Below are 22496 nucleotides of genomic sequence, written 5' to 3'. Positions count from 1 at the left end.
CTGGCTTCTATGTGGAGAATACATTATAGAGGACCAAGAGGAGGAGCAGAGAGACAAGTTGAAAGGTGACTACCACCATCTGGGTGAGGGAGGGTAGCCTGAACCAGGTGGAGGTGGTAGAGATAGAGAGAAGTACATAACATATTTTGAAGCTAGCAGTGATTCTATCATCAGATAATTGGTTGTTGTTAGGAATACAATCTGTGACCATGAAATATAGTAAGGTCAATCAACACTTGCAAAAATAAAACTCCAGGCCCTGGCCAGGTAGTTCAGTTGGTTAGAGTGTTGTCCTGATACACCAAGGTAGCCAGATAGATCTCCAGTCACAGTACATACAAGAAGCAACCAATGAATGCATAAATAAGCGGAACAACAAATCAATGTTTCTCTCTTTTCTCTCTCTCCCTCCCATCCTCTATCTAAAATCAATAAATTAAAACACAAAAAAGACTACAAACTTGACTCACCATTCATTCATGCAGTCAAAAACTATTTTTTGAACATCAACTATATAATAATATACTATACTAGAACCAGGCCCAGGAGGATACAGAGCTGAATGTTAACGCCTTGAAGGACAGAGGCATGTAAATCCATAATTAAAATATAGCATGGTAAGTACCATAATTAAAGTATAAATAGAGATATGAGACAGTTACACTATAGGAATACAAAGGCTTAACTGCTGGGAGAGTCAAGAAAGATACCACAGGAGAGATGAGATTTTGAACTAAGTCATAAAGAGTAAGTAGGAGTTTGCCATGTAGAGAATATAAGAAAGGCAAAGGCTTTTCTAAGTCTTATCATCTTCAGTACTATCAATGGCGAGGAGGAAGGCTGACAAGAAAAAAACATAAATATAAGAGCTAAGTTTTTCCAGGGTTCTTACCGCCAACAAAGTCAGGAGGTGGAAATAGTAGCTAAAACTACATCGAATCTCCAACGTAACTAGAACCCAAAATTTCTGGACTGTAGTTGGAAAATAGAATGTTAGCATTTACACTCTTGTTACATTTAGAAATTAGAATGCCAGCAGACTTTTTTAGGAAACATTTTTAAAATTCTTAAATTCTTTAGAACCAGGCTTCAAAAATCAAGTTTGCATTTGGAATGAGCCTTCCTTGACACCCCAGCTTGATTCCAGTGTCCTCCTCTGTGCTTCCTGTCACCCAGAACATATCTTTATGGTAGCACTAGCACTATTGTTACCTATTTACTTGGTGCCTCCCCCTCTGAACTATGTGGGGCAGGGTATGTAGTCTTTATTTCTGGATCTAGTATTAAGGAGGAATTAAATTAATGTTTGCTGAATGAACAACCAAATGAATAAGCAAAGAAGTAAAAAGATGAATACTATGAACCTAGATATTTATAGGGTACAAAAAGAGACAACACTTAAAATCCTATAATTGGGAGATAAAACATATACACAGGAGAGTCACAAGACAGTGTAAGATAAATTGTTAACTGTCTGGTTCCACCCTATTAGAGACAGGAATTAGAAAATGGAGACAGTACAGCTCAGTTAAGCTGTACTAGAAGGAAGGACAAAATCAGCCTGGTCAAAACAGATGCTTTAATATGCAACTAATGAAGCTTACTATAAGCTGTAGGACTCTTCACTTTCATGGGCTCTCTCTCCCAAAGCCCTAGAAGGGGTCCTAACACTGTGCCCAAATGATCTTTCTATTTTTATTGTGGTGAAATAAACATAACAAAATTTCTCATCTTAACCATTTTTTTAAGATCTCTAATTAATTTTTTTAGAGAGAGGAACGGAGAAGGGGAGAGAGAAACATTGATTGCTACCTCCTCTAAGTGCAGGCCTCCCACTGGCAACCCCTTGGTGCACAGGACAACTAACTGAGCCACATCGGCCAGGACTCATCTTAGCCATTTTTAAGTGAACAGTTCAGTAATGCTAAGTATATTCACATTGTTGTGAAACAGATCTCCAAACTTTTTCATCTTGCAAATCTGAAATTCAATGCCCATTAAAAAACTTCCTTTTATTCCCCACCCTCCAGCCCCTAGTAACTAACACTCCACTTTTTATTTATATAAATTTGACTACTTTAGAGACTTCATATGAGTGAAATCATACAGTATTTGTCTTTTTGTGACTGGCTTGCTTCACTCAGCATAATATTTTCAAGGTTTATACATGTTGTAGCATGTGACAGGATTTCTTTTATGGCTGAATAATATTCCATTATATGTATACACTACATTTTGTTTATCTATTCATCTGCTGATGGACATTTGGATTACTTCTATCTCTTGGCTCTTGTGAATAGTGTTGCCATCAATATGGATATGCAAATATTTCTTCCAGAACCTGCTTTCAATTCTTTTGGATACATACCCAGAAGGTAGTTCTATTCTTAATGTTTTAAGGAACCTCAATACTGTTTTCCATAGCAGTTACACTATTTTATAACCTCACAAACAGAGCACAAAGGTTCCAATTTCCTCACATCCTTGTCAACACTTGTTACTTTCTTTTTTTCTTTTTTATAGTAACCATCCTTATGGGTGTGAAATTATCTCAATGTGGTTTTGACTTGCATTTCTTTAGATGATTAGTGAGGCTGAGTATCTTTTCATATGCTTGTTGGCCATTTATATATTACCTTTGAAGAAATGTCTATTCAAGTTTTTTGTCCATTTTTTAATTAAGTTACTTGATTTTTTGTTATTGAGCTGTAATTCTTTATATATTCTGGATATTCATCTCTTACCAGATGTATGATTTGCAAATATTTTCTCCCATTCTGCAGGCTGCCTTTTCACTCTATGGATTGTGTCCTTTGATGTACAAAAACTTTTTAAAATTTAAAGTAGTCCCATTATCTAGTTTTGCTTTTTGCCTATACTTTTGGTGTCATATCCAAAAAACTATAACCAAGTCTAATGTTATGAAGTTTTTCTCCTATATTTTCTTCTAGGAGTTTTATAGTTTTGGGTCTTTAATCCACTTTGAGTTAATTTTTCATATGGTGTAAGATAAGGGTCCAACTTCATTCTTTTGCAAGTGAGTATCCAGTGTTCCCAACACCACCATTTGTTGAAAAGACTCTCTGTAGCACCCTTGTTGAAGATCACATGACCTTATATGTGAGGGTTTACTTCTGGGCTTTCTGTTCTATTCCATCAGTCTATGTACTGTCTTTATGCCTATACCACACTGTATTGATAACTGTAGCCTTGTAATATATTTTGAAATTAGAAAGTGTGTATTCTCCAACTTTGTTCCAAATTAGCAATTATTTTTATAAAATGTATGAAAGCAAGATATTTTCATCATAATTTTATTTTATTTATTTTATTTTATTTTTTAAAAATATATTTTATTGGTTTTTTTATAGAGAGGAAGGGAGAGGGATAGAGAGTTTGAAACATCAATGAGAGAGAAACATCGATCAGCTGCCTCCTGCACACCCCCTCCTGGGGATGTGCCCGCAACCAAGGTACATGCCCTTGACCAGAATCGAACCTGGGACCCTTCATTCCACAGGCCGATGCTCTATCCACCGAGCCAAACTGGTTAGGGCTTCATCATAATTTTAATTCAGATGTTAAAACCACAGCCTCTATCCACTTAACTATACCCCCAAGATGAGTCCCCAGGTCAGTAGAGTTAGAGTAGCTACAAGCATTTTGGGGATCCCTATAAAGGGAAAGTTAAATTGGTGATATATTTACTAAATTGGTTTAGTAGAACATATTTATGTGGTTCTCAGCCACTTTCATGTATGGTCAAGGTATTGTTAACCATCATTTTGTATAAAAGATGTTACTGGAACAAATCACTCTGTACCGTGACAGAAATATGCAGGGCCAGATCATATATCATATCATAAATGTATCAATTCAAAGAGTACAGTCAATGTACAAGAAAAATGAAGGCTTGTAATTATACCTCTTATATAAAAATCTTGTAGCTCATATATAAAAGATATCTGGTAGTAGTTTTCCCAAAGGTGATAACAATCTTACAAATTCATATGATGTTACTAATAAGAAGTTGTGAAGCTGAAAGGAACTTTTCTAGTTTGTCAATAATAAAAACCGTTTTTTGGTTAATCACGTTATAGATAATACTGAATTATCTCTCTATTCTATTTTTTAGAAAATATCACAGAATTTTTATAATATGAAGGGGCAATATATTTTCCCTACAGTCAAAACAATGTAGGGAAAGAAGTTTCACAGCAATGTGTTTAGACAGTGAATTAATTCAAATATAATTATATTTTTCTGAATTTTGTATTTGTCAACTTTTTTAAAGTTATCATTTTTGTGATTTCTTTCCTCATCTATAATAATAAAAGAGTAATATGCTAATTAGACTGGACGACCTTCTGGACGAAGCCAGGGCTGTGAGGGAAGCCTGAGTCCTCGGTGTCAGAGGGAAGCTGGTGCCAGCAGCTAGGGGAAGGAAGGCCTACTCTTGCCCGAATTTCGTGCATCGGACCTTTAGTTGTAATAAATATTCATTTTTGTACCTAATTTGTATTTGAAATTAATTTTCTTTTTCCTAAAAGCATTCATGTAAAACCTAGATTTGCTCCTGGTCTCCTGGCCTGACGAAGGCATGCAGGGGGAAAAAGCCAGATGTGCATGGACGACCTTAAGGAGAGCCACTGGGCAGGAGCTGAAAGGCATCTTATGGAGGCCCTCAGAAGCAAAGAAAGAGTTCAGACTTGGATAAAAAGGTATTTTCTGCAAAATAAACAATAATTAACAACTAGCTTACAGGTAGGAACTCTTAAAAAGAAGAACAGCAAAAAATCGGGTCTGTTGGAATATATTCTAGAAAGCACTGAATATAAGGTCAAATGTGATATGTTATCAATTCACGTTTGTTGTTGTTATTAATCCTCATCTGAGAATATTTTTCCATTGATTTTTTTAAAAATATATTTTATTGATTTTTTACAGAGAGGAAGGGAGAGAGAGTTAGAGTTAGAAACATCGATGAGAGAGAAACATCGATCAGCTGCCTCCTGCACACCCCCCACCGGGGATGTGCCTGCAACCAAGGCACATGCCCTTGGCCGGAATCGAACCCGGGACCATTCAGTCCACAGGCTGACACTCTATCCACTGAGCCAAACCGGTTAGGGCGATTTTTTTTTTTTTTTTTTTTTTTACAGAGAGTGGAGTGGGGGAAAGAGAGAAACATTGATGTGAGAGAGACACATCGACTGGTTGCCTCCTGCATGGGGATTGGGCCTGCAATCGAGGTACATACCCTTGACCAGAATTGACCCTTCAGTCCTCGGGTGGATGCTTTATCCACTGAGCCAAACCGGCTAGGGCTCAATTCACTTTTCTTCTGCAATAACAAATAAAATATTCTGGGGTCTGGATTTTTAATAAACCCACCTCAGATTTTCAAAGTGAGTATGTAGAACAGGGATTCTTAATAGCCAGTGGGAAGTTACTGACATCTTTATTCATCCAAAATACAGTATATTTATTGATGCTTTCTGTAGTGACCAAGCCACAAAAGTCTCTGTCCTTGAAGAGCTGAAGATCTAGCATAAAGCCTTAACCTGACTTTGCACTGCCCACCATCATATTGTACCTCTTCTTTACGACACTCTCCCAATCTACTTCAGCCCAAACTTTAGCTCACAGAGATTGCCCTGGGAAGGGAAACCCAAACTCAGGCAGAATGCTCAGGGCAGAAGTGTCCTTAGCCTCTAGTGGTCATAACTTTTGGGGAAAATGAACACTAGCTTCCCTACATTACACCTCTGGAGATTAGTGCAGCTGAACGTGTATTTATTTACTTATATTTACAACATGCTATGTATTTCAAAACATTTTACAAATACATTTTGTAAAACGTTTTACAAATACATAACAATAACAAAAAAGAAGACTTAAAACACCAATTTCAAGGAACTGGAAAAATATATCTTGCCTTTCAAGTAATGTTTTTTCATAAAGGCATATTATTTGTCCATAAGCAAAATATAAGCTAAATAAATAAGACTTTTATTAAATTAACTGCAGTTTTCTGAGAGCTCATGATCTAACCTATTCATTGTTGTTTAAAGTCATCACCTTAACCCAGTGGTCGGCAAATTGCGGCTCGCGAGCCACACGAGGCTCTTTGGCCCCTTGAGTGTGGCTCTTCCACAAAATACCGACTTCTGTGCATGGGCCACGAAGTTTCAATCGCACTGTACGTGCGCGCCCGCACGTGGTATTTTGTGGAAGAGCCACACTCAAGGGGCCAAAGAGCCGCATGTGGCTCGCGAGCCGCAGTTTGCCAACCACTGCCTTAACCTATAAGTAGTAGCAACCCACACAGTTTGTAGTCATTTTCAATTATGACACATATCTCCTGAAGTTATTCTTATTGTAATTAATCTCAGACATCCAAGGAAAACCTCATAAAATAGATTTAGAACTCATTTATTATGATTCTGAGACTCCTGGGGAAAAATACGTTTTCAAAGAATTAATTTTTTAAAGTAACTTCAAATGCAAATTAGAAAATTTATTAGCAACTGAAAGTTTCCCAAAGACCTAGTACAAATGTTTATGGTTATTCTAAAATTCCCAGCAGCAAAAATTCCATGAGCATAACTATCATCTATTGAACCTATTTGTGACATTTTCAAAACACCCATTAACTGAAAAATAAAACTCATTTCATTTCTCCCAAAAACAATCTGGTAAGATTATATAGAAATCCAACTATTCTTCTGAGGTCCAGCTTATTGCTGGGTAATAACAATGCATTTACTCAATCATTCACTTTGGTACTTCTTAATAAGTTTATTTCAACATGTATAAATTTTAATGGTTCAAAGAAAAAACAGTGGTGAAAACTGATGGAAGAATACAGAAAATATAATGATTTTTTTAAAAAACAACCTTTCCTATGGCTTGTGTTTTGATGATAATTATCTATAAGTTATTTGGAAATATTATCTTTTTTTAAAAAATCCTCACCTGAGGATATGTTTTCTAAAAAAGTATATTTTTATTGATTTCAGAGAAGATGAAAGAGGGAGAGAAACATCTATATAATAAAAGGCTAATATGCAAATTGTCCCCTTGACTGGGAGTTCAACCATGAGGTCGACCAGGGGGCAGGGCTGGCCGGCCAACCCCCCGCAGCCCCTCCCCTTGGCCTGACCCACCCCGACCGGCCCTTGCCACCCCGATCGGGGTGGGGCCGGCCCACCAAATGCCTGTGGCCCCTCCTCCCAGCTGGGCCCACCCCCGATTGGCCCCCCCCTACCCTGATCGGGGGCAGGGCTGGCCAGCCAACCTCCCACATCCCCTCTCCCCAGCTGGACCCACCTGTGCACAAATTCGTGCACCGGGCCTCTAGTCAATGATAAGAGAAAATCATTGATTGGCTGCCAACTGGTGATCGAGCCTGCAACCTTGGCATGTGCCCTGACTGGGAATCAAACCATGACTTCCTGATTCATGGGTCAATGCTCAACCACTGAGCCACTCCAGCTGGGCAAGGATATGTTTTATTTATGTATGTATGTATGTATGTATGTTAATCCTCAATGAAGGAAATTTTTCTCACTGATTCTAGAGAGAGTGGCAGGGAGGCGGTAGAGGAAAGGAGAAAGAGAGGGAGGGAGGGAGGGAGGAATATCAATGTGAGAAACATTGATCGGTTGCCTCCCACACACACCCCGACCTGGGATCAAACCTACAAACCAGATAAGTGCCCTGACTAGGAATCAAACCTTTTGGTGTACAGGACAACACTCCAACAAATTAAGCCACCCAGACACAATTTTTAAACAAGCACCCATACGAATGGTTAAACTGGGTGGTCAAATATAACACAAAGAATCCTATATAATAAAAGGCTAATATGCAAATTGTCGCCTCGGGAGTTCGATTGACCGGGAGTTCGACCGCTCGCTATGATGTGTGCTCATCACCAGGGGGTGGCGCAGAACAAAGGAAGGCCCCGGCAGGCAGTCGGAAGGCCCCAATCGGCCCTGATTGCCGGCCAAGCCTAGGGACCCTACCTGTGCATGAATTTCGTGCAGCGGGCCTCTAGTATCCTAATAAAAGGAATTCTTACTATAGAGATTTGGGGAGAATAAACTTTAGTATAAGATGAATTCAAAGAAAATAGAGCTGTAAGTTAAGGAGTTAGAATAGGAACAGAAATAAAGATAAGGTAAGGACAAACTGTTAGAATTTACAAAAGATCTGTATAATTAATAATTCAGAAAAATCAAAAGGGCTTTTTATAACTAGACCTTTTAAGTTGGGAAGAATGTATGTAATAAGAAGAGAATTTAATCAAGATATTGGAGTTAAGATATTTTTAAAAATAACACCTCAAGCACAAAGCCATATTACACCAAACCGGGAATAAAGATCAGTACTTACTCCACAAATTACATTCTCTTCTCTGAATCAATATAAAACTGTCTTCAACACTTTGATCTCCTTATAGGACTCCTATGAAAGCTCTGAACAGATTCCCCCTTAAAAAGGGGTGGGGGAGGCATTCCATGGAAGTAGAAATATAGGAATTGATACAATTAATTTTATCAACAATTCTTAAAATATGGATACTGTCTATAAAACACATTATTAAATAAGATTTTTGTTTGAAATAGACTGCAAAAGGTGTCAAATTTAAAAAGCACATTTCAGAAGAATTATGTCAGAAAAAATCTAGTTGTTTTAAAATATACAGAAAATAGGAAGATTAGTAGGGGAAACAGCATAAAAGAAGAATCTCACTTTTATTTCCAAATCCACGTTTACTGTTTAAATGTTTTATGACAATCATGTATTACTTTTATAATTAAAAAAATAAAAGAAGGGCCCTAGCCGGTTTGGCTCAGTGAATAGATCTTCAGCCCTTGGCTGAAGAGTTCCAGTTCAATTCTGGTCAAGGGCACATACCTCTGTTGCAGGCTCCTCCCCAGCCCAACCCTTGGTCAGGGCGTGAGCAAGACGCAACCAATCAATGTGTTTCTCTCACATCGATGTTTCTATCTGTCTTTCCCTCTCTCTTCCACTTTCTCTGAAAATCAATGGGAAAATATCCTTGGGTGAGGAATAAAAAATAATAAAAGAATGAATGGGAATTTGCATTAAGTTATTCAGTAATGTGTCACTTTCAGGATCTACAACGTAGATCCTACGATTCAATCATCCTTTGCTGACTACAGTTCTGAGATACCAAAAAAAAAAATTATTTCTGTTGCCTAAAACAAGAACACAGCACCTCTGTTCCCTACTTCCACAGAAGAGGTGGGTAGGTCTATGGGAAAAACACCTCGTGAGAAGATTTAGTTCTGCTTTCTCATTTCGATGTATGACTGCAGACCAAGCCCAGAAAAACAAAACAGGATTCGTCTGTGACAAGGCAGTATAAGACTTAATACAAAACAAGGGAGAATGGTAAGACTACAACACATGACGTTTCGGGTCCACTGTGGCTGTTTGAAATGCTCTCCAAAAGAAGTGCAGTTTGTATAACATAAAACTTGTGGGAGAATCTGCCCCAGCTATGTTTCCTGAATACCTAAAGAAGCCGATTCAGGAGAGGGGTTACTGCAGCAGGTTTTTAAAGATAAAGACTGGTTTGTTTGAGAAATGGATACCCTCCAGAGAATAGAACTTTCATCTGTGTTTTAAAAATAGGCTTAATGCCATTTTCATTGTTTCCCCCAACTCCCTCTTATTCATGAGACTTTGATCTTGACAACTGCATTTTGCTAACTATAGTATTTTTCAGGAACATAGCTCCCAAGGTTGACAAAGGATTTGTGTTTAAAAGATACTATAAAACACTTTAAAGTCAGAAAGATCCGGGTTCAAATCCTAACTTCAATTTCAAGCTACATTACCATGAGCAAGTTAGCTACCCTGATCTCTGAATTCAATGGAGACACTGTAAAGAGCAAAGTATTCTGTGCACAGAAAACCCCTGTCAAACGAGAGCTATGCTTTTTATAAAGACCTCTGACAAGAGTAGAGTGTAGGGTTTGGGAAGTGGGCAGAGGGGCAGAAAGAAATACCTGAAGTGTTCCTGTAATTTCACTGGGACTAGATGTTTGGTATTCTAATTTGTTAAAGATAAATAGATTCCAACAGCCCATGCAGAATATAAGTGCATTTGACAGAATACAGCTAAGTTAGGATTTATACCGTAAGCTATTTTTAAAACTACCTGCTTAGCAAATTAAGCCAGCTGTGAAAATATCCTGGTTTCCATTCACAACAAATATGAGATGAACATTCTCCTTTAATGAACCTGGCCATGTGGCAGCATAGCTATTCTGCATAATTCATTCCTAAGGGCTGCAAGACATAATTTTCCTAAGACAGACCAAAACTAAAAACTATTTTCTAGAAACTAAAAAAGTCGAAGGAATGCAATTTCTCTACAGATTTTCAGTAAATTCCACGAATCACTGAACCATTCAAGTTAGGAGACTACTGTCTGAATAAATAATAGTAGTGATATCAGTCCTATTAACTATCTTTTTAAAAAATATATTTTTATTTATTTCAGAGAGGAAGGGAGAGGGACAGAGAGACAGAAACATCAATGATGAGAGAGCATCACTGATCGGCTGCCTCCTGCATGCCCCTAACTGGGGATCAAGCCTGCAACCCAGGCATGTGCCCCTGACCAGAATCAAACCTGAGACCCTTCAGTCCACAGGTCGATGCTCTATTCACTGAGCCAAATCGGCTAGGGCTTAACTATCTTTTTCTTTAATAGGGCATATGAAACACCAGTATGCTCTGCAACACAAATTTTCAAGGTCTGTGACAGAGGGCAAAAAAACACTACTCATTACCACCAAAAGCTACCCAGAGGACTCCCAATTTCAGATTTAAAACTTAATCACTTTTAAATCAGGAAGGAAGAGATCCTGAATTATTCAGAATTATTTGGCTAAGTTACATTATTTATAAACCCTATTCCTAGGGAAACAATTTGTGATTTAAACAAAGATCAGAAGTATAAATAACTCAATGGAAAAGAATTTCAGGAAGTACTATTCAAATAAATTCACACTTGGAATGCAAGAAAACAGCCTATTAATTTCATCACTTCATAAAGACACTGCTAAGAAAAGGATATACAAGTTTGTGCTTTCTTTGGAAATCAACCCGACTGAATTAGTTCCATTTGGAACATCCTCTTAAAGCCTTTGCTAAAGTGTAACATAAATTCCGATTACTCAAGTATGAAAAACTACAAAGCCAACTTTCTTGTCCCTCCAGTTAGTGTGTCTATAAATAGAAGCAATGCATTAACAGCAGCCAAAGCAACTGGTGAGTTCCACAATGTGCCCAACATATACATGCCTGCAAACATGCTCTCAGCATGTTTAACCAAAGTGCTTTTGAAGATCTGTAATAAGACCCTTTTTAAATAAAATGTGACTCACTGTTTGCTTTCTTCACCAGGAGGTGGAGTCTTGCCATGCCCTTCCATTACAAAATCCTCCTGTTCCACCTGCAAAGGCAAGCACCACAGGTCAGCAGCAGCCAGTAACTATGGTGTAACTCACTCCCAAGTGCCAGAGCCGCCCTTGCAGACCACATCGGACTAGACAGCTTTGTTGAGCCTGATGTCAATGCACACATCTGGAGCTCCCATCTCCTTCATGGCAAATGCTTGGATCTCTGAGTGCCCCAGGGGCACGCTTCATGAAACCCACTCTATGGTTGCACTTGAGTGTTGATGGTGTATTCTCCCTCACTGTCACTACTGTGCTGATGATAGAATGGCCCTTCTTCTCACCACCCTTCTTATGCTGGACCCAAGTTGGAAAGCCAGCTTTTGACTTTTATTCTTCTTTAAGAACTTCTTATTGGGCACCTTACGGGGCTTTGTCAAGGAGAGGGAGGCTGCTCCCATCCTAAGTTTACTTAGTGATCTAAAACTTCTGGAATAAAAAGTAGGGTTAAAATGTTGCAAGGGAACCTTATGAGAAGCTAGAGATGATCTTGGTCTGAGTTCTGGTTATAAGAATGCACACATTCATGAAAAAAAAATCACTGAACTATGCATTTTATGCACTGAATTGTATGAATGTCAGACTTTAGTTAGAAAATAAGTGACAAATTGTTTAAATGTATTAAATTGAAACCTAAATCATTTCCTCAAAGACAAAAATGACTTTTCAAATTATACTGTATTATAAAATTTTCTTGATCCTTCATCTTTAACAAGCCTCTCCAATTAAAGAGCTCCAAATTGTGAACCTTAGCCTCTGCTTATTAGTTTAAACAAACAACAAATAAACAAAAGGCTTATCTATACTCAATTTCTAATTAGCATAATGATGATGAGAAGAAATAATTTTAAAAGCCTACAGCTTCAATAACCTCCCTATACTGGCTTCCAAATTTTTAACTCCAGCCTTCTTTTGCATACCAGTCTTCTCCACTCGGATGGTTTAACAGGGCCATAACAAAACACCATCTTGCCTCAAATTTCCTCTCCTTTTTATATCCCTTATCTCTGTGAATAGTGCCAGCATTCACTAAGATCCCCAACAGGAAACCTATAATCATACAAGATTCTCCAAGCTTCCTTAACCCCACACATCCTATTAATCACCAAGTACCATGGCTTCTATCTCCTAAATAGCTCTCATATCCATCATCCCTTCTAATCTCTTTTAACTGCCATAGTTAAAGCCAGCTTCTCTAAAGCTCACTACTATAATAGCCTTCTCACTAGTCTTTGTGCTTCTGAGTCCCATCTCATTTCAATCCATCTTCTTTTTTTTTTTTTTAATTAAATCTTTATTGTTCAGATTATTACATTTGTTCCTCTTTTTTCCCCCCATAACTCCCCTCCTTCCAGCTCCCACCCCACCCTCCACCCTCACTCCCCACCCACTGTGTTCATCCATAGGTGCATGATTTTTGTCCAGTCACTTCCCGCATCTCCCACACCCCTTTTCCCCCCAAGAATAGTCAGTCTATTCCCTTTCTATGTCCCTGATTCTATTATAATCACCAGTTCATTCTGTACATCAGGTTATTTATTCACTTGATTCTTAGATTCATTTGTTGATAGATGCATGTTTGTTGTTCATAATTTGTATCTTTACCTTTTTCTTCTTCTTCCTCTTCTTAAAGGATACCTTTCAGCATTTCATATAATACTGGTTTGGCGGTGATGAACTCCTTTAGCTTTTCCTTATCTGTGAAGCTCTTTATCTGACCTTCAATTCTGAATGATAGCTTTGCTGGATAAAGTAATCTTGGTTGTAGGTTCTTGCTATTCAGCACTTTGAATATTTCTTGCCATTCCCTTCTGGCCTGCAAAGTTTCTGTTGAGAAATCAGCTGACAGTCGTATGGGTATTCCCTTGTAGGTAATTGAGCCTCTTTCTCTTGCTGCTTTTAAGATTTTCTCTTTGTCTTTTGCTCTTGGCATTTTAATGATGATGTGTCTTGGTGTGGTCCTCTTTGGATTCCTTTTGTTTGGGGTTCTCTGCGCTTCTTGGACCTGTAAGTCCATTTCTTTCTCCAGATGGGGGAAGTTTTCTGCCATTATTTCTTGAAATAGGTTTTCAATATCTTGCTGTCTCTCATCTTCTGGCACTCCAATAATTCTGATATTAGACCGCTTAAAGCTGTCCCAGAGGCTCCTTACACTATCTTCACACTTTCGGATTCTTTTTTCATTTTGCTTTTCCAATTGGGTGTTTTTTGTCGAATCTTTGGTTTGATTATTGTACTCCTCTGGTCTGCTATTGGGTATAATATTCTTTATTTCAGTCCGTGTATGCTTACTTTCTAATTTCTTTATCGTAGCATCGAGGGTCTCATTAGTTTTCGTGAGGCTCTGCACAAATTTATGGCAAGCCCTCAAAATTGCGATTCTTAGCTCCATATCCTCCATTTCTGTCATGTTTTTTTGTCTCCGCATCTTTTATGCTTTCTTGGTGCACCCCCTTGTGGTCTCTGTGCGCAGTCTTGTTCTAGCCAAGCCTTAATTGTTGTAGTTAACACTAGAGGGATTTGACCCCCAGGCCGACTGGCTATAGGAATCAGCTGTATGGAAAACGTCTGCCTTCTGGGGAGGCGCTAATCCAGCCTTTGCCTGAGGCGATCGGCAAATGGCTGTGCGCAGGGTTTGGGCGGGGCGGGATCAACAGGGCGGGCGGAGGGAGCAGTTATGGCCACGCTCAGTCCCGTTCCCAGAGGCTCTGCTTCTCAGAACCCCGGCAGCCGCTGCAAACCTCGGAGAGAAAGCTGCCCTCAGGTTCCAACTGATGCCGGATAATCCCGCTTCTCCCGTTTGAGTCTGGGTCCCTAGAGACTCGCCCGGATCTGGAGCCCAGAGTCTGAGACTCACTCCCGACCGAAAACGACAACCGCGCCCTCAGCCACCAGCCCGCTTTGCGCGCGCACCTCGGTACCTTTGTATTTTCCACACTGCGCCGCCTCTGAGCCTCGATTTGCTGTTCTCTTTCCTTCTAGTTGTAGAGTCTCTCTTCAGCCAGCCTTCCTGTGGTTCTGGGTGATGTCCGTTCAGTCTTTTAGTTGTATTTTTGAAATGGTTGTTTGCGGCAGCGGTCTCCAGTGTTTACCTACGCCGCCATCTTGGTCTCCCCTCTCAATCCATCTTCTAAACCACTTTCATGAAGTGGACTTGGTAAATTGCAAATCTGATTACATCACTCTCCTTGAAATTATTCAATGGCACTCTATCACCTATCCTGAGGGATAGTTCAATTCATTTGCCTAAGTGATCTTTTTTTATCTGCCCTGCTTCACTCACCCATGAAGCACACACAAACTCCTCACCCTCTCTGCCTTTACATATAAAGTTCCATCTTGCTTGGAAGCCCTGGTCTTCCACAACATGTACACTTTAAATTCCCACTCATTCCTTAAAGTGCCGATTTAAATTTTTCCCAGAAGGCACTACCGCCGTCACCAGGATTCATACCTTTTCTTCATCTCCATCATCTCATAAGGCAATAAACAGTTCAAAAAGATCACTGCTCCTTATTGCCACTTCCTGTTTTCCTCAAGTCCATGCCCAGTCTCTCTGCATCCTAACTTATTTTTTCTACAAATTTCTTGAACGCTTCTGGACTTAATTTGATTACCTCCACCATTCCTCCCCATTGACCACATCTTCAGAAGTTTTAGTATATTTATTCATAAAACTTACACCATATCCTCACCTTTCTTCCACTATTATTAATTCATCCAACATATTACATGCTAGGTGCTGTGCTGAGATAATAGTGAAGAAGACAGTTTTTGCCATTAAAAATAACTTACCGACTAGTGGTAAAGACAAACAAAACCAGTCACTTACAATACAGTGTGAGAAAGCAATGAGACAACAGGAAGCACACTTAACTCTCTTAAGAAATCCGATCCTCTCTGTCTTAGGTGACCATCTCTTTCCTGCTTCAGTTGGGAATGGGCAGGACCCAAGGCTGAGCCTCACCATCAGTCTGTACTGCTGCACACCCAGGTCTATGAACTCTGAAATCCGCCTCAGACCACAAGCGTCTCTTCCACTCCCTCCCTCCATGTGAACCTGCAAGGAGTCCTCATAGTAACATCTAGTCTACAGTTCTTTTTCCTCAGATTCCTTTCAGAGCCTCACTTGATAGGCACAGTATAATCAAAGTTCTTTCTTTGTGCATTTTTTTTTTCCCCTGGAACTAACAATTACTATTTCCTCTTCTTTTACTTTCTCTCCATATTTTTGACTTAGTATTTATTATGTATTTTTCACCAATTCATCCTCAAACTTTCCAACATAGCTGTAAGTCACCTTTATCTCAGTTCAAACACTTCAAATAATCTATCCATTTCATTCCAGGCCTGGAGACCATCCTCAGGGGTTTTCCCTTATTCCCGTCTGGATTGTTTGTTAATTAGCTGACACCTTGCCAGGGATGTCTCTTCCCCTTCACCTCTGGAATTCCCTGCTCTCTCTCCTATATTGGAGCAGCTGTTTCCCAGATCCTTTGTCTTCCTCTTTTATGGTTACTCCCTCATTGAAGTGGAATGAATATTATTTAGTCTAACTGATTCTAAACTGATAAGCTATTACAATAATTTAAAAATCAAAAAAGCCAGTCTTTTCCTTTTTTCTCAGAAAGAAGGTGGAAACTAAGTTTATGACACAATAAAACATTCTATGTTGGTCTAATTACACGCTCACCAAGTTCCAATTACAACTTAGCTCTTCAGAGAGAGAATGTATGAACCAGAGGATCCACGAGTCCAGTCTTTCTTAACATTATAGTTCATTCTAAGTTAATAAATCAGGAACTTCAGAAATCCTGAGGTCTGTGTATCTTGAGTGTCCTGAGTGTCTGTGGCTTTGTGTGTCTGGGGGGATTCCTAGAGTATGTGCGTATCCCAGATTCTGACTAACCCTGAATGAGATTCAGGATCTAGATGAATCTGATGAAAGTCTATTGGCTTCTGCTTTTTAAAAAATTAATTAATTTATTTATTATTTATCTTCCTTCTGGTGAGATGGGAATAAAACAAACAAGAGGACAGGATGATATCTATTCCTCTCCCCAACCTATGGACTGTAGACAGGGAGATTCAGAAAGAAGCTGAAAGAGCTGTTTTCATGAGGGACCCTGACTTGGGGCTCAAACAGTACTTCTGCGAAGCCCAGCCCAAAAAGTACAACAGAGCAGAGAAGGGGGTGGCCTCTCCAAACTCAGTGAAACCCTGCTGAGGCCAATAGGCAGCCAGGACTGGTCTGATGGGAATTCATAGATACAGTGGAACCTCGTTTCTTGAACTTAATTCACTCCGGAAGGTTGTTTGAAACCGAATCACTTTTCCCCATTAAATTGAATTAATCCATTCCAGACCTCCAAGTGATTCCCTGTTTTAACCTTTCTTTTATACAGTACATGTTTAATGTATATTTAATCTATAAGTGAACACCTTAAAAACAAAAAGGACGTGAAATATAAATGAAAATTTAACAAAAAGGGAAGGAAATGTACAGTAAAAAATGAAAATTTAATAATTATAAGCAAAAAAACCATGAAAATATTCACAGCACAATATACTGTGATTTTAACACTGATAAATTGACTCATACTTGCACATTCTCTCCTTTGTTTGTCGTCTGAGACATGTGACTGATCATACAGGTATCAGCATGAAAGGGTTGTCAGGTTGAGAAGTGAATTGTTTGAGATGGGAGACATTCAAGAACCAAGGTTTGACTGTATTTTTTTCCTGTCTTTAAGAAAATAATAATTTACTGATGTGCCCCAACCAGTTTAGCTCAGTGGATAGAGTGTCAGCCTGGGACTGAAGGATCCCGGGTTCGATTCCGGTCAAGGGCATGTACCTCGGTTGCAGGCTCGTTCGCATGCAGAAGGCAACCAATCGATGTGTCTTTCTCACATTGATGTTTCTCCCTGTCTCTCCCACTCCCTTCTACTCTCTCTAAAATTCAATGGAAAATTATCCTCGAGTGTGGCTTAACAAAAAAATAATAATTTACTGATGTGAAATTTACATTACATAAAATTAACCATTATAAGTTGAACAATTCAGTGGCATTTGGCATATTCACAATGTTGTACAACTACCATCTCTATCAAGTTCCAAAACATTTCCATCACCACAACTAGAAACCCTGTACCTAGTAAGTACTTATTTCTCATTTTCTCATCTCCCCAAAACAACCCGACAAACACCAGGCTGTGTTTTATCTCAATGTATTTATCTATTCTGCATATTTCATATAAATGGAATCACACAAAATGACCTTTTGTGCCTGGCATCTTCCACACAACATGATGTTTTGACCATTCCCAGTGACATTTTGACACCTCTCCACTTTTACTCCGGTGAAGGAATAAGCCTTTCCACAGAGACTACCAACAGCAGGGGAGGCAAAAAAAGGAATCCCCTTAGGAGGGCCCAGGGCAGCTGATAATGCTATCAGTGCTGGGCACTGGCCTGGACACAGTGTGAGACACCCTTGGAACTTCCAGGAGGGACTAGAGACAACACTGAAAGGAGAAGGAGGGAGGTGAAGTGAGGGTGCTAGTGAGGGTCCCATATGACCAAACAGAGAAAGAGCCAAGCAGATTCAGGACACAGAGGCAGATCATACAGTTATACATAAATACACAGATAACTATTTATAAACAGGGTTTGACAGTGATAACAGTCACTTAAGCTTTAGCTTGAAAAACCAAACCAATGGCATGACAGAGACAGTGATGAGGGTTGGACAGAATATGAATTTGGAATCTATATCCGTGGAGTCTTAGTGTCTTTCCAATGACTTTCAAAATAATTTATTTTGGAAATAAATAAATAAATAAATTTAATAAAACATGCTACTACTTAAAATAAATAAATTTAATAAAACATGCTACTACTTAAAATTTTATAATAAAAAAATGTTAAAAAAGTAATCAGTGATGCCTCTGTGCAACAGGAATAAGAGACAGGCTTTTACTTTTTTATTATACACACTTCTGATTTGTTTTAATTTTTCAAATAAGTATATATATATATATATATATAAAACTTGCAGAACAAAACATTAAAAGGCAAAGTGAAATTTGTTTGAATTTTTCAAATAAGTATATATAACTTGTATAACAAAATATTAAAAAGGTAAATTATTCTACAAATTAATCATTAAGTTCTCCAGGAGTTCAGTAAAATCGTTTAAATTTCTCATGTAGCATAACAAAAATGGATATTGAGGAAAAAAAATCTCAATCTAAGGTTGTCTACCCTAAATCAATCTAATTTCTAAACTCAACTAAAACATCCACTCCACTCATCCACTGCCTCTGCTTTTCATTTCTACTCATATTGTTTGCACCTTTAGTAATTCACTGACCTTGGAACCGCTTTCTTCCGATACTTCTCCCTCATTGGTTTGCATGGGAACAGACTCTGTGCAAAACTCTGCAGAAACACACAAATACTGCCTAAAAGAGACAGGAAGAGAAAAACACACAAGGAATTCAGTTCAGACATTTGTTTCTTCAAAGATTAGATTGAAATTCTGTTACTGATACTGTGGACTGTGAAGTACAACCTTACCATGCGTGTGTGTGTGTGTGTGTGTGTGTGTGTGTGTGTGTGTATACATCTGTATGTCTGTACACATATATCTGAAGTAGAGAGGGAATTTTCCTCACCTTGAGGGAGGATAGCTAGCAAAAGTTTAAGACATTGGAGTATTGAACAGTACTAAATAATTTTCTTTTTATTTGACTTTTGTACTGTAACTCATACAGTACAAATACTGACCTGTCAGAAAGGATGTCTACCTAAGTAAAGCACTGAACCAACTGTTATGCGGTAGCCAGTTGTACTGCCTGGATATTAAGCTAGACTATTAAAATTGGCTGGGTTTCTTGGGTTTATAACTTATGTTCAACACTTGTGATATTTTATGACTGAAATTAAGGTGTACTCTAATGATTGATCCTACTTGTTGTAGTTTAAGAAATTTGCTTAATAAACTAAATGTCAGTTAATTTATTTTTATAAGAGAACAGGCTATTCATAGGGCATGACAATAAAAAGTAATTTTCTTCCAAGAATAAAATGAGTCAAGTAAAAGTTTATTAAAATTTCATAAATTAAAATATACCAAAATAACTATAAGTTTATGCAACATTCAAATTAATTCATTAAATAAGTAAGTATTGAGTAATCATTACTCAAAACTGACACAAAAATCTCTATTATACATGCAGGTACAAATATTTTTAAATGTTTCAAATGCTTTAAAAGGCTCATAGTGACAAAATATAAAAGCTAAAAAGATGCTTCATGGTGTACTTTTTGTGTGTGCAGAGAAATCTCTTTATGGATGTAGCAGCTTGGGGGGCTGGCGATCTGGCTCTGGTGCAGGCTTTTCACTAACCAGCCACAAGACCTGAGGCCAAAAAGACAGTTCTGCCCGGGTGGCATGGCTCTGTGTTTGAGCAAAGACCTAAGAACCAGGAGGTCACGATTCCCAGTCAGGACACATGCTTGGGTTGGGAACTTGATCCCCAGTGGGGGGTGTGCAAGAGGCAGCCAATTAATGATTCTCGCTCACCATTGATATTTCTATCTCTCTCTCCCTCTCCCTCTCCCTCCCTTCTCTGAAATTAAAAAAATAAATAAATAAATAAAAAGACAGTTCTGGGAATCTGTTTCCTCATCAGGTGGGTGGGAAAAGGGAATCAAAATATCTACTATGCTCACCTAATGAGGATTTTGGGGAACGAATGCGTATTTATCTGAAGTAAAACGTAAAACTGGTACAGTGGAAGCTCTCTCAGTCAACTCCTATTCATTCTTTCCAGACGAACTGACATTGCCCATTCCCTCTGTAAAACATGACTGATGCTCACAGCAAGTGAAACAGGCTTTCTCTAGTTGGTTTCGACCCTCACCTGTTTATGACACTTGTGCAAAAACATAATTGCTCTTTCTATGAAAATTAAATGGAAAGCTCTGGAAAAACTCAATTAACATATCTAGAAAGATTTGTTATGCAAATTACTTCACAAATGTCTTCAAGTTCAAATGCTACTTTACTGAAATAGAGATTGTGTTTCCCAGATGATGCATTATAGGCAGAGCTGACCAAGAAAGGGACCCGATTCTCTCAGTGCCATTTCCATCTGAATGTGCTGGGAAAAAGGAATGCTGCTTCCCTCTCCCAAGGTCCACTCCTGGCTCCTCTCCACCTCCACACACACTACCCCAGAGGAGGCACAGGATCTTATCTGAAAGGTGAGTTCAGAGGGAGAAACAAGATCTGTGATCTCTCTCTTCCTTTTGGAAGCCAGCGTCCCCAGGGAGCACGCATTCTCCTCTGCTCCTGTCCCTATCAATGCAGGCCCCTCACAATTACCTGCGAATAGGCAAGTCTGAAGAATTCTGAGGTTCAGTGTTAAAAAGTTCACTTGCCTGCAGATTTTAGCTGAATTCTCCAATTTAGCTTTATTCAGAATGGAGATGATATTTTGGTCTCCCAAATGCCTTTCTCTGATCTTATTTCTCAACTGGTACAGAACTCAGCCAAGGGAAAATTAGAGTGCTGTTTATTGGGTATCTCTCAAACCCTAACACCTACTGCATGAGATTAGTCTTGATGAAGAGACACGAAGTAAAATTTGGGGAGTAATATACATGTGGAATTTCTGAGGCTTCTGTTGGGGCCACGACTTGGGGCCTTGGTCTTTACTGAGGGGGCAAAGTGTTGTGACCCGGAAGAGGTTTTACATTAGGCCACATGAGCTTTTACAGTTGTACACTAGCTTTTAATTACTGAGGCCAAATTAGAAGTTTATAAACCACAGGCCACACTATATTCTGACTTTAGTGGTGACTGTAGTTATGGCAACTTTGTCTTCAGGTAGTGGCAGTTTCTATAGAAACCGGCACATAAACCTTTAGCGAAGGCTTGGGGGCTTTGCTGGCCTCAGCAAAGAAACAAGCCACTCTCTGCCATGGCGGTAGTACTGAAGGCTCATCTAAATGTCAGATGCACAAGTGGTCTCAGCATACACTGGCTACTCTGGCCTAGCAAGCAAATGCCAGCTGTGCTGGCCTCAGCAAAGGGAATAGGGCATTAGCAGGCCTGGGTAGCTTCAAAGCACAGAAGGCTGACCTTGAATTATGCAGACACAGCTTTTCCTAAGTAGGCATGGCTGAGATAAAGATTATTAGACTTTAGGAAAAAAGACTTTCTTCATACAGGCCTTTTAGATATTAGTGAGTAGAACAATTATTTGATGCATATAAACTGCAAGGCAACTAAATTTGAAATAGCACATGGGCTACAAAATCAGTGAACTTCTAGGTTTAAACTGTGCTGGGCTTACATGGGCGATTCAAAGGGGAAATTCAAAGAGGTTTCTCACAATATTTCACAGAAGGAGGGAAGGAAAGAAGAGAGGGAGGGAAGAACAGAGGCAGACAGGGAGGGAGGGAACTTATAGAGGAAAATTGGTAACTGGGGCGCCATCTACATTTTGCAAGGAGGAGGTGATATTTCAAATAGTAATATTTAAAAGAGAAAACGTGCATTGGTTGTTTTTTCCCCCAGATATGATAAAGACAGTTCCAGATTTAACCTCTTGCTGGCAGATTGTTCCAAATGGTGGCAGTGTCCAAATCATATACTCTGGACACTGGCATGGACCAACGGTATCTTGGTGAGGCTCAAACCAAGAGAACCTCGCCCATTCTCCCCTCCCTCAGATACCAATGTGTCTCTGCTACAATCTTTGGCAAGACTGAGTATTGCATTCAGGGAACATAACTTTATCTGCTCTTGGGCTGGAGGTAGGCTTTCTTTTTTAATTTGGTGGTGGTGGGGACAATGCTGAAATGATTTTGTTTAGCCTTCGAGTTCATATAATTTGTATACCATTCTGATCCATTTTAGAATCTGCTGGGGACAGAATCTATTGATGGTCCCAAGAGAACAGTGATTGGTAGTGGGGT

The 22496-nt window shown here is 39.0% G+C and overlaps 1 protein-coding gene across 3 annotated transcripts in view; it reads right to left on the bottom strand.

Annotated features, from left to right (window-relative positions):
- The window catches only part of TNRC6B (trinucleotide repeat containing adaptor 6B), a 229884-nt gene that overhangs the window by 152911 nt on the left and 54477 nt on the right, over positions 1-22496 (bottom strand). For 2 of the 3 annotated variants that reach the window (XM_070411172.1, XM_070411174.1), the window contains exons 3-4: positions 18880-18970; positions 11433-11500 (exon numbers count right to left, since the gene is read on the bottom strand). In XM_070411172.1, the coding sequence (XP_070267273.1) occupies positions 11433-11500; positions 18880-18924 (113 nt within the window). In that variant the 5' untranslated portion in view covers positions 18925-18970. The remainder of the gene's footprint in view (positions 1-11432; positions 11501-18879; positions 18971-22496) is intronic. The other variant, XM_070411170.1, reaches the window with a different exon arrangement.

The sequence above is a fragment of the Myotis yumanensis genome, unplaced genomic scaffold, assembly GCF_028538775.1.
Source record: "Myotis yumanensis isolate MYYU_CA2020_CCGP unplaced genomic scaffold, mMyoYum1.0.hap1 SCAF_3, whole genome shotgun sequence".
NCBI lineage: Eukaryota > Metazoa > Chordata > Mammalia > Chiroptera > Vespertilionidae > Myotis > Myotis yumanensis.
Note: the sequence above shows the minus strand (reverse complement) of the source record. Positions and strands in the feature narration are given on the sequence as shown.